The 12937-nt window shown below is 42.8% G+C and overlaps 1 protein-coding gene across 1 annotated transcript in view; it reads left to right on the top strand.

The window, feature by feature from the left end:
- The first annotated feature begins 693 nt into the window (after nucleotides 1-693).
- The window catches only part of trip4 (thyroid hormone receptor interactor 4), a 119846-nt gene continuing 107602 nt past the window's right edge, over nucleotides 694-12937 (top strand). Inside the window, exons 1-11 of the mRNA XM_014001571.1 lie at nucleotides 694-852; nucleotides 1484-1665; nucleotides 1834-1955; nucleotides 7515-7733; nucleotides 7816-7894; nucleotides 7974-8079; nucleotides 8195-8410; nucleotides 8510-8639; nucleotides 8909-9102; nucleotides 9203-9327; nucleotides 10837-10928. Coding sequence (XP_013857025.1) covers nucleotides 773-852; nucleotides 1484-1665; nucleotides 1834-1955; nucleotides 7515-7733; nucleotides 7816-7894; nucleotides 7974-8079; nucleotides 8195-8410; nucleotides 8510-8639; nucleotides 8909-9102; nucleotides 9203-9327; nucleotides 10837-10928 — 1545 coding nt within the window. The 5' untranslated portion in view covers nucleotides 694-772. The remainder of the gene's footprint in view (nucleotides 853-1483; nucleotides 1666-1833; nucleotides 1956-7514; nucleotides 7734-7815; nucleotides 7895-7973; nucleotides 8080-8194; nucleotides 8411-8509; nucleotides 8640-8908; nucleotides 9103-9202; nucleotides 9328-10836; nucleotides 10929-12937) is intronic.

Genomic DNA, 12937 nt, shown 5'->3' on the forward strand with positions numbered 1-12937 from the left:
CAGAGGACTTACTTATTTTTTCTTTTTGATTTTTCTACTTGGATTACTGAGATGCATCAGGGCATATATTCTGAGAATGTAACTAGATTTATAATACAAATTTGTCATTAATGAAACAACTACAGTATTTCTGCACTCTACTAATTTATTGAAATTTGTTGTTACAACTTTATTTTGGCATCAAACACCATTCATGCTCTTAGTACGTATGTCAAGCAGCAATTTTAATCAGCTAATTGGAAAATAAACATAAAATCACTGTAGAGGCTATTCATTAGACTTATTTGACAAAATAAATCTAAACTAACACCCAAAATAAATAGTTGATCAGTACAAAACTTGCAGAAAATTCAGATATGCACTAAATCTTAGACGTAACATTTTGTTTCACTTTTCCCTGATTAATACTGGAAGAAACTGAGACATTTATTTTTCTATTACATGAGCTGAAACCACAACTTTAGCACAACACTGCCATCTAGTGATCAAACTTGAGACGTGCACGTGTTCTAATAAACACAAGAAAAAAGAACTATAGTTTTATATAAAATATATTGAATACGACAAGTATTTTTATTTCCATGAACAAACAACTTTTTTTATTTTTTGACAGATGTTTGCATATTTTTATTTAATGCTTTGAAACCGTCTGCAGCTGATTCGCACCTCGTAAACTGTGTGCGTCTCTCATATGTGTCCGACTAGAAACATRTTCAAGCTAAAACTTTAAATTCTCCTTTCTTTGAGCTCACATTTATTTGTTGGTTAAAAAATGTCGACGGACTTGTTGCAGTGGTGTGTGGACCAGTTACACCATAAATTTGGCTTAGAGGCATGTGAGGACATCGTAAAGTAAGTAGTAATAAATGCCACGTTTAGTATGACAAAATAAACAGTGAGCTAGCATAAATCACTCTGGCATATCGAAATCGTGTTCGTGTATGAGCTGTGTACATAACGTATCACTGTTACATTCTGTGTAAAAAAAAGACTGTAATGTGACAGAAACAAATGTTTTTTTTTTTCTTGTTAACGATTGTTGAGAGCTGGATAGGCTGTGACATATATGACCTATGTATGATGACATGTTTATGTTTTTAGCCATGTCAACCATAAAAAAATAAAAATAAATAAATCTGCCACTGCTCTCAAACAACGCCAATGAAAAACGTTAAATTTTCTGTATAAGACTGATCTGATTTTATGTAATCTGGGATTGCCTGTTCGAAAAATACTTCATGAACCACTTGACTGGTTATGAAACTCTCAGCCTCAGAAAATGATTGGACACACCACGTCCACATCAACAGATTAATTAAACTAGTCAAGGTGGCCTCCACAGCTCCCTTAGCAAACACACATTAGAATTTCTTCAGTATTATTTTGTTTGTTTTGTTTGTTTTGGTATTTTACTGTTTTTTTTTTTGTTGGTTTTTTTTAGAATTTCTTCTGAAATAACTAGTTATGTAATCCTGCTGCCTAGGTATATTCTATCCATTGAAAAACCTGAAGAGATTGAGGAGTACGTGGGAGACCTCCTGCAGGGCACTGATGGGAGAAAGGGGCAGTTTATAGATGAGCTCCTCTGCAGATGGAAGAAAACCCAAAGACAGGCCACAGATACAGCAAATCTTGTCCTTCTCAGGGACTCCGTGTCACCCATCGGTAGGATGATAAATGTCTGACATGTTTTAACCTGGATTGCAAAGAACTGCTTCCCAGTTTGGGAAGAACAAAACTAACTATAACAAATTAACTGAAACATGAGGTAGTGTATCTGAGAAGCATTTGAGTTTTCTGTAAGTACTATTTTTATTGTCTCACTTGTGCAAGACTTCACCAAAGATACCCAGAAGAAGTCTAAACGTAAAGGGCGTAACAAACAGGAGGTGATGACTGTGAGCCGAACTGAGCCTGAACCTGAGGTGGTTAAAACTCCAATCGATCTGATGAGGGTGAGCACACACTGGCATAGATTTCCTCTCATCTACAGTTTGGCAATTCAGGAATAGTTGAGTCTTTAACACCGAATTAAAKTAACTGACCTTTTCTTTTCTTTATTTTATTTATTTAACACACAAATAAAAAACAATTGAATTCAACAATTATTTAAAAATACTTCATGTTCATGGAAGTGGTTGAAGCCTGAATGGGCTTCTATAAAAACCGCGCCCATTCAAATCAGACTACAACACAATAGTAGAAATCAGAAAAATCAATGTCAAATTAAAAGTCATCATCAAAGTTCACATTTCAGAATCCATCAAAGCACATAACATGTCATCAGCTTAGGTTTTAGTCTGTTTTTATGCATACACAGTGATACAATGTGTTCCACAAGGTCTATACAGTATTTGTATTCAGCATTCTAGCTCCATGAAATCTAATGGAGAATTGGTCAAACAACGACCTCTTTTCTTTACGTTTTTGTAAAATTGATTAGCTGAAAAGCTGTTACATCTGAATCCAAATGTAAACAAAGCCAACGAAAGTTAGGTATGTAACTACGGTTCTATGAATCCTGAATGACTGCCAGAGGGTGGTGCTAAAAGCACTGAATGTTCCCTTCGCSCATGTGCCGTTCAAGCTGTAATAGCAACAGAGTCACACCTGTGACCAATCGGATGACTAATCAGAGGCTATATAGCTTGATGTCATCTGAAGCTCTGTTCCTACAGAATCTTCTCGCAAATGCAAGGATTCTGAGTGACAGAGAAGCTCTGGCAGTCATTCAGGATTCATAGAACCGTAGTTACATAMGTAACTTTCGTTCTATTTCATCCCTACTGACCGCCAGAGGGCGGTGCTAAAAGCACTGAATGACTAATACCAGCGATGTCACAAGGAATCCTGAGCACCAACCTCACTGAGAAGGCCCAGAGGACCCTTGTAAAAGAACCTGTCCCAAAGGGTGAGGAGAAGCCACATTCACATTGTAAAATCTAGTGAATGTGCTTGAAGAAGACCATGATGCYGCAGCACATATTGTTTCCAGTGGGACCCCTTTCAGGGCCGCCCAGGAAGTAGAAATGCTCCTGGTTGAGTGTGCCTTCACCCCGACTGGCAGGGAACAGCCTCCTGCCCTGTAGGCGTGGCAGATGACATCCACAATCCAGTGGGAGAGACGCTGTTTTGAAAGGGGATGGCCTAATCTAGGGCCTCCATAACATACGAACAGCTGGTCTGAGCATCTTATAGGAGCAGTAGCAGCAATATATGTCTCCAACGCCCTCACTGGGCACAATATGTCAGGCCTATCGCCAATCCCTCCTGACGTAGGCTGAAAACACGCCAATCTCAGTGGCTRGTTACAATGGGAATGCGAAAAAACTTTAGGGACAAATGCAGTGTTTGGCCACAAGGTAACAACACCAGAGCCATCTGGGGCCCATTTGAGACATGACGGGCTGGCAGAGAGAGCATGCAGCTCGCCGACCCTTTTAGCTGAGACAATAGCTAATAAAAATGCTGTCTTACATGAGAGCCACTTGAGGTCCGCCTGAAGCAAAGGTTCGAAAGGAGGGTGGCGCAGGGCTTCGAGGACCAAGGGCAGATCCCAAGCAGGTGCCCGCAGAACTGTTGGTGGGTGCAACCTGCGAGCGCCATGCAGAAAAAGAGGAACCAGGTTATGGCTTCCAACTGTACCACCATCAAGGACAGCATGATTAGATGATATTGCCGCCACATATACCTTAAGTGTTGATGGAAAGCGGCCCTTATCGAGGAGAGATTGAAGAAACTCCAGGATAGTGGGCACCACACAGGAGACTGGATCCTCATTGCGGTCAGCACACCACTGAGAAAACAAACGCCGCCTGTTTTCATATTGCTGACGAGTAGAATGTGCCCTAGCACTTAAAATAGTGTACCTGACAGAGTCTGAATATCCAGTCAGCTGCTGCTCAAGCCTCCCAGTGGCCACACCCACAGCCTGAGGCGTTGAGGATTGGGGTGCCAGATCAGTCCCCCTAACTGAGGCAATAGGTCCCTCTTGGTTGGAAGACACCATGGGGTGTCTTGACACAGACTCCGTAGAAGTGGGAACCATGGTCGTGCTGGCCAATACGGAGCTATCAGCAGCACCCTGTGGCCCTCTTCGAGAACTCTCTGAAGAGTCGGCCAAATCAGAGAAAGGGGTGGAAAGGCATATAGAAGGACTCTTGGCCAGGGATGTGCCAAGGTGTCCTGGCCCAGTGCGCCTGATGCCCCCGTAAGAGAATACCACAGAGGGCAATGAGTCGACTCTTCWGTGGCGATGTTCTGGCGCAATGGGTACATGGAAGTACGCATCTGTCAGGTCTACTGATGTGAACCATTCTCCCCTTGCAATAGCCTGCAGGACYTCTGCCGTGGTGAGCATGTGAAAGGGCAGGGCCTTTAAATACTGATTGAGACCCCTGAGGTCCAGAATGGGACAAAATCCGTCTGTCTTCTTCGGCACAAGAAAATATGTTGAATAAAAACCTCTGGGTTGCTGCAGAGGATCCACCGCCTCGATCGCACCCTTGGCCAGGAGGGTGGAAAGCTCCTGGTCCAGGGCATGAGCTATCACCGGGTCGGCGATGACAGTCTGTCTTAACCGGTGTGATATGTGAGGCCGCCGTCGGAACTKTAACCAGTAACCATGGGTCAGAGTGGCAACCACCCATGGGTCCACGGTTTGAGCAGCCCAACAACTGAGCTGCTGATGAGAAAAGTATCCAACGGCCGGCCTGGTGGCATCACTTCCTCTCCCCACGGCCCCTAGGGGGCCTGGGGGGGTAACAACCAAAAGCTGTGGCCTGGGCCCATCTGGTTGGCTGGGGAGCTGGCTCACGAAAGTCCCTGCTGGGTCTCCGTTGCGCAGCACGAGGATAAGGACCTACAGGTCGATCGAAACCCCGAGGTGGTGGCCGAGGGTTGGGGCCAGCTGATGGACGCCTCAGGTTACGAGGAGATGGAGGCACAGTCCTGTTAAGGCCTGAAAGCTGCTGCCTAGTCTGTTGCGCCTGGACAGTACGTTCCAGAGCTTCCACTGCCGCAGAACCAAACAACTCCCCTGGCACCACAGGAACATTACGGAGGCTCCTACGACATGTCTCATTAAACGTGGACTGAGCCAGCCAGACCTGTCTGCAAGCCTGAACCAGGTAGGACATCACACGTCCAAGCTCCCTTGTCATAAGTGCAAAGGCCTGAAGCGCTGCATCACTAAAGCCGGTGGCGGTGTTTGTCCCAGTAGCATCCTGAAGGGATGCGGAAAGGGCAAACATGAGGTGTGCCAGAGAGTTGCCAAGGCGGCCAGCACGTGCTCCTGAATTATAAGCCTTACAGATGAAGTCATCTGTAATGCGACATTGGGGCCTCGGGCACCGAACATCATGACGCAGAGCCTCATCCGGTGGCACAATGAGCGAGGCAACTGCAGGTTCAACCGAAGGCATTTGATCCAAGCCTTCCTTGACCGCATCATGCATAGCCGCCAACACCCAACCATCTGTGTTGAGGCGCGAAAAGGCCCTAGGGTCCCGCCAACAGGCATGCAACTCCCTCAGGTACTTCTCTGATGGAGGAACCGAAAAGGGGGTCTCTTCTGAAAAAGGCACTTGCAAGGGTGGACTCCTCCACCTTCGGAACATCTAGCTGTAACTGATTTAGAGCCAGACGCATAATATCCTGCATAGAGCCATCACCTGACGCACTAGAAGCATCCTGAGACGAGGAGCGTGAGCCCATCTCCGAAGCGTGGGAYGACTGTGCCCCCTCCTCACTTCTAAAGTGAGAGGCAGAGGCTGCCAAAGACAGCACGTCYTCCTCCCTAGTCAACTCAGGCATGGTTGGGGACCCTGTTGGTCCACCCAGCTGGCGTGTCTGAAAAAGAGATTTCATTTCTGCCAATTCTGCAGACAGCTGTGCAACCTGCCTGGAAAGGCCCTGATCAGGTTTGACCCGCCTCTTTTTAGAAGGGGCAACAGCGACTGTGGCAGTCCTGCGCTTAGAGCGCCTAGGCGCAGCCACCTGACCAGAAGGGGGAAGACTAGCATCATGCTCGGGGTCCAATTGGGCCAGCCGAGCCACTCTCACTGCGCGGGGCATATAACTGCAATTCATGCAAGGGTTCTCGTATAGGGCCTCCACCAGGTGGTCATGTCCGAGGCAGGCAGGGCACAAATTGTGGCCATCCTCCGCCTCAAGCCCAGCTCCACAACTCGCACAACAGTGGGAGCCGTCCACGCTTACAAAATAAATAAGGACTCAGAAAAGCTAACACCGTTAGCTCAATAACAAGCCTCGAGTCTGAATAAGTTGGGAGAGGGGACGAAAACGTTGCCGTCACCAACCAATTCACGCACCAACTCAAAAAGGCTAACCCCGTTAGCTCAAGTAACAAGAACTGAGGCTGAATAAGTTGGGAGTGGGGGCGAAAACGCTGCCTTCACCAACAAATTCACACATTAACTTAAGGCTAACACCGTTAGCTGAACTAATCAAAACTCAAGCTGAATAAGTTGGGAGAGGGGACGAGAACGCTGCCGTCACCAACAAATACGCATCAACTTAGAAAGGCTAACCCCGTTAGTTCAATTAAGCAAAACACAAGCTGAAAAAGTTGGGAGCRGGGGCGAAAACGCTRCCTTCACCAACAAATTCACACATTAACTTAAGAAGGCTAACACCGTTAGCTCAACTAATCAACACGAGCTGAATAAGTTGGGAGCGGGGGCGAAAACGCTGCCTTCACCAATAAATTCACACATTAATTTAAGAAGGCTAACACCATTAGCTCAACTAATCAAAACTCAAGCTGAATAAGTTGGGAAAGGGGACGAGAACGCTGCCATTCACCAACAAATTCACTCATCAAACTTAGCAACAGCGATAAGAAAAAGAAAGGTTGCAAGTTGGGGAACCAGGCGAAAAATGCCGTCACCCCAACAAAACAGCGGATACCTCTTTGTTTTGAAGACAAGTCCGTCGCAGCCCCTTGGAGGGCAATACACCGCTACTCCAGCCAACTGGCAATCGGGACGTCCAAACGACGGCGAAATATTCCACAAGAGAAACGAACCGTATGTGAGAAGAAAAGAGGAACAGAGCTTCGGATGAYGTCACGCTATATAGCCTCTGATTAGTCATCYGATTGGTCACAGGTGTGACTCTGTTGGTATTTCAGCTCGAACGGTGCATGCGTGAAGGGAACATTCAGTGCTTTTAGCACCACCCTCTGGCGGTCAGTAGGGATGAAATAGAACTGGGATTTACGATTTAAAATAACTTCTCATCTATCTTCATAAGTTCTTTTGGTTTGGAAAGAGCCTCTGCTTTTTCACAGTTTAACAACCAACTCATTACAACTCAACAGGTTTTAGATTGACTTCATGTAGAATAAACAGCACTGAATCATTTGAATTTAGATGTGTTTCTCTGAAATCCTGACAGGATCTGTGTAMCAGTCATTTGGTACTTATTGTATTGTTTGTACTAAATGTCTTTKTTTGTTTGACCATTTTATTCCCCGTTTACTTCTGTCTCAGGCTCAGGAGATTGGTAGTAGTTCTTCAGGAAAGAAGAAAACCAAGTTTGTCAATCTCTATGCCCAAGAGGGCCAGGACAAGCTGGCGGTTTTGCTGCCAGGTCGACACAGCTGCGAGTGCCTCGCCCAAAAACACAAACTTATCAACAATTGCGTGAGCTGTGGCCGTATTGTTTGTGAGCAAGAGGGCTCAGGGCCCTGCCTCTTCTGTGGAAGCCTGGTGAGCTTCACCTCAAATGTTCATTTCTCATTTTCTAGTTTGTTTGTTTTTTCTTTGCTCATCGTTTCATTTTCTGTTGGAGGTTTGCACACGAGAGGAGCAGGAGATTCTGCAACGAGACTCCAATAAAAGCCAGAAACTCAGAAAAAAGCTGATGGGAGGTGAGCATCTGAACTGAAAGGATTATAAAGTTTTAAACATGTTTTTATATAATAAATTTGTTTTTTTCTTTGATGGCAGATTGTGGAGAAAGAGAGCTTCTTCCACACCAAGAAGCTAAGATTAAAGCYGGCTTGGATAAAGCTATTCAGCACAAAGAGAAACTGCTGGAGTTTGACAAGAACAGGTATACAATGCATAGCTTCTCAGGAGTGAACAGATTRTTGTTTTCTGTACACTTCACTTCCTGGAGATGGCATCTGACTCATTCTGTATAACACACTTGTTCCTTTCAACTGCAGTGTCAGGAGAACGCAGGTTCTGGACGATGAGTCCGATTACTTTGCCACCGAATCCAATCAGTGGCTGTCCCCCGGTGAGCGGGAGAAGCTGAGGAAAAAGGAAGAAGAGCTCAGAGAACTTCGCCACGCCTCCCGCAAGGACAGGAAGATCACTCTGGACTTTGCTGGAAGACAAGTGTTTGAAGAGGAAAACAACTTGACCGAGTACTACAGCAAGTATGAAGATCTGACAGCAACTCCAATAACAGCAGGAGTTTGTTTACAATGAGTAGATAATCCAAACTGATTCACGATTTTTTTATTTACGACTGTCAGGTTGGATGAGACACTCAGAGCTATGAACAGTGGCTCAACGTCACAATCAGCTAAATATTCTGGAAGAAAAAATGAAAAACAGAACCTTGGCGGCTTGGTCAACCCAAACATCCCTCAATCTGCACCAGAGGTGAGTCATTTCAGATGAGTTTATCTGTTACTGTGTTTATTATTTTTTCTTTTTTCTTTTCTTTTTTGTAAACGGTTGATAATTTTGATTGAAAAAAAAAGTTTTTTTGCGAAAAAGGGGCAGATATAATACAAATTTTTCTTCTTCTGCTGCCTTTCATTTCAATTGGGATTTGTATTTTTTGTTGAATTTATGTTATTTTTAAAGAAATGAATGAAATTAATAAACTAAACTAAACAAAACAACACATTATATTAAATGATCTCCAGTTGGTGGACCCTGAAGGCAGCGAGTACCACAGGCGACCCAAGAATGTGAGAACAGCTGCAGTGGAGCAGAAAGGAGGAGGAGAACGCCACCAGCTGCGGCTGCAGGACAAGGAGCTGCAGGAAAGCTCTGATGGAGGCTGGTGCCTCAGCATGCATCAGCCATGGGCCTCACTGCTGGTCAAAGGCATCAAGAGGTAAAGAGCACAGGTCAAATCTGTGTTTTTTTTTTTATCTTCTTTCATTCAGGGAACTGATAGTAGAAGAATGGCATGAAATGTGTTTTTTTGTGGTTAGGGTTGAAGGACGGACGTGGTCCACATCGCACCGAGGCCGACTTTGGATCGCTGCTGCAGCCAAGAAACCCACTCCTCAGGAGATCGCTGAGGTGGAAGCCTTATACCGCCACATCTACAGGAAAGGTAATCATTTTTTACACGAGTAACTAATTATAGAAATAAATTGAGATGTAATAAACAAATTAAACAGTTTTATTTTGAAGTTTATAAGTGTAAATGGGCTGATGATATTTAACGTGAACCAAAATTACGAACTTGGATCCTAACAAAGGATGTTTATGGACCTGAGCTTTATGTGACATTGAGCTTACTGTAACTAAATAACAAGGGTCTGCATGTGCACAGCTTAGATCTGACACTTTGCCTTTGGCATTGGAGACCGAACGATTTCGTTCAGTTCCAGAGGAGGATTGCAAATGTTCTCTATGTGATTTAAATGAAATTGAAAATGAAATGCACTTTTTGATTTGTTGTTGTTTGTGTATGACTCTGAGGGAGCAATAATTTGGTAACGTTCTTGATGTCTTTTCAGATTTTTTTATATGGATGATGAAGATAAAGTGCAGTATTTATTTAAGTATTTTTGTGTTTCAGTTAGCTCAGTTTGCTTTTAAAGCTTGGCATCTTAGGAAGAGGACATGTTTGTTTAAAGGTGACCTAATATGGGGGTCCTAGTACAAGTTAGGATCCATCTGTGGGCTCTACAAAACATGTTCATTTGATTTAATTCACAAAAGGAATCTTAGTTAATGAAATTTCACCTTTTCCGTTCTGCCTGTTCTTTAGCTCTCTTCAGAACGTGCTGTCATGCATGAGTAACCATCAAAACCCCCTCCCAACCTTTTGTTTACTTTAACTCCGCCCTCCCAACATGGCGTGCGGTGTGGGGTGGGGTGCAAATTAATCCATGGTGAAATTATTTACACAAACTACAACGTTCTTTCTTAATATTTCTAGAACATTGCCATCAAAAATAAAATWAAATTAAATTAAAATGAAATGAAGCCACTTATCTCTGTTCTAAAACAGCAGAATAGTCCTGTGAAGAAGTGGGCGGAGTCTCTGCTTGGGTTACCAGAGACGGGCTGGGCTCAGTTTGGGGTGGGCTGGAGTATTAATTTTTTAGGTCCCCTTTAAAGAATGCTTATGTCTGTCTGCTTTTGTGAATGTGTTAATTGTGTCTTGTAAGCCTGTGTGGGCTAAGTCCCATTTTTGGTGTATGACCCATTGAAAGAAAAAAACAAAAACTAATAGTAGTAATAAATCAGAGGGTTAGTTGTCACTGCTGTCACAATACCCATGTGTCTTAAGCAAGCAGTATATAAACACTTAGAGAAATATGGCACCCATGAGTGTGTAGCTTAAGTTTTAGAGAGAAGCCTCATACATGCTGTCCCTCAAAATGAGAGAAGATTTTAACTGTATATAAAAGTAAAAGCTTTTAGAATACAATACATATAGGGTTTTGCCTTCTGATGTCTCCGTAAAGCAGTATAGGGTTTACATTTGGAGCAAATTATTTATTGCTGTTAGGATAAATGCTAAGTTTAGTTCCAAGGTTGAAGTGAAGCCTTTGCGATGACTCACGATTTCACATGTCCATAAATCAGTGGCTTCTCTTCATCTCCGCAGAGCCAAAGTTTCCAAAAGACTATCCCACTGGATGCCTGCTGGGTTGTGTAAACGTGACTGACTGTCTCGCTCAGGAGCAGTTTAAAGAACAGGTTTGTGACTTCCATTTCACTTATTGTTCATTTTTATTTAAAGCGTAGTCGTCCCCCCATGTCTGATGTTTTCCTCTCTGTGGCTCGCAGAGGCAAATTTCAAATGAAGTGTCAGCTTATTGCACACAACGCCAAGTTGAAATTTATTGGCAGCATTTTGTTGTAGGTCTCATTGTGTGTAATAATGACACTAGCAGCTGCAAACGTTCTTAAGTTCCCGTGATGGTTAAAAAAATAGGACTGAAATTTTATATACGTGACTTCACTTTGAAAATCTGATGTATTCTGATTCTGTATGTTTTTTTTCTTGGGAATATTTGTCCATCTATTCTCTTTACTTACTTCCTTTTTGGAGGTCTCAGGGAGCTCTAGCTCCAGCAGTCACAGGACCGCATGGAGAAAAATGAGACAACCAACCATGCACAAACACTTAGTTAACCTAACATGCATGTTCTTTGGTCTGTGAGAGAAAACCRGAGTACCAGAGAAAACCCACGTGTGCACAGAAAAAACATCGACACCTTCTGGAAATTATCGCCTAAGTTGCTTTTTTTCAAGTTTGTCAAGAAGTAATGTCATGTGGTTCATTTTTGGTGAAGTTTCCTTAAAAACTGAGGGGGGAAAATGTCTTGAAATTACCATACTCTACATCAGAGGTCTTCAACCCTGTTCCTCGAGTAGTGCACACGGTTGTTTGAGATCTTCAGTTTCTTGCCAATTTCTCTCATAGAATAGCCTTCCTTTCTCATAACAAGAATAGATTGATGAGTTTTAGTATATATTGTTGGTTATTTTGAGACTATAATCAAACTTACACATGCTGATGTTCCAGATACTCAACTACCTAAAGGGATACCAGTTTTATTGCTTCTGAAACCCGTACAACAGTTTTCAGGTGTGCTGACATGATTGCCCAGGGCTGTTTAAATCATCAATCAGCCTTTTAACATGATGAACTTGGACTGGCTAAAATAAAATGCCATTGGAACACAGGTGTCATGGCTGCTGAAAATGRGCCTTAGTACACATGAGGATATTCCATTAAAAACACCCATTTCCATCCCATTCCATACATTCCACCCATCATTTACCGTATTTTCCGGACTATAAGCTGCGGCTTTTTTCCTGAACTTTGAACCATGCGGCTTATAGTCCAGAAAATACAGTACTACATTAATAATGTCTGCATTTCTGATGAATATAATGTTATTTTAATTAAAGAAAATTGTGCTTTGTGTTAAAAAACAAGAGCATTTCTAAATGACCACAAACTTTTGAGAAGTAGTATAATGTATATAAATATATATGCCACAGACATCTCTGTATAGGCTACATACGTCTGCTGTGTCCCACATCTGTGATGGGATTTGTGTCGTGTAGGTGTGATGGATTGTGTACAAACTAATATGGTGTCAGAGTAATAAATATTTATACTTCTCATACTACCACAATTAAATTCATTTTATCCAGGAAGCACAATTTATCTGGATAATATATTTTTTTAACAATAAGAAGCCGGAATGAAAAAAACAAAAAGGCTAAAATGAAATAAGAGTATCGATTTTCTACTTCTTACCTTTTAAAAAAATGCAGTGAGTAGAAAGTACAGATACGTTTGTGAAAATGTAAGGAGTAGAAGTAAATAGGCTGAAAAATAATCACTCAAGTAAAGTACAGATAACCAAAATATCTACTTAACTACACTTCCAACGTATTTGTACTTAACTACTTTACAACTCTGCTCGTGACCCACTGTCCTGTATGTTTTTAGCTGTTTCCCTGTTTCACACCTGATTCAAATAAATAATTATCTACACAGAATGTCATCAAGTTCAGCAGAAGCCTGTCAATCACTCATTAATTATTCCAGTCAGGTGTGTTGAAGCAGGAAAACATCTAAAACATGCAGGACAGCAGGGCTGAAGACCTCTGCTCTACACCTTTTTGCCACTTGGGTTGCTTGTGTGTGTGTGTGTGTGTGTGTGTGTGTGTGTGTGTGTGTGTGTGTG

This window comes from Austrofundulus limnaeus, unplaced genomic scaffold, assembly GCF_001266775.1.
Source record: "Austrofundulus limnaeus strain Quisiro unplaced genomic scaffold, Austrofundulus_limnaeus-1.0 Scaffold9, whole genome shotgun sequence".
In the NCBI taxonomy this organism is placed as follows: Eukaryota; Metazoa; Chordata; class Actinopteri; order Cyprinodontiformes; family Rivulidae; genus Austrofundulus; species Austrofundulus limnaeus.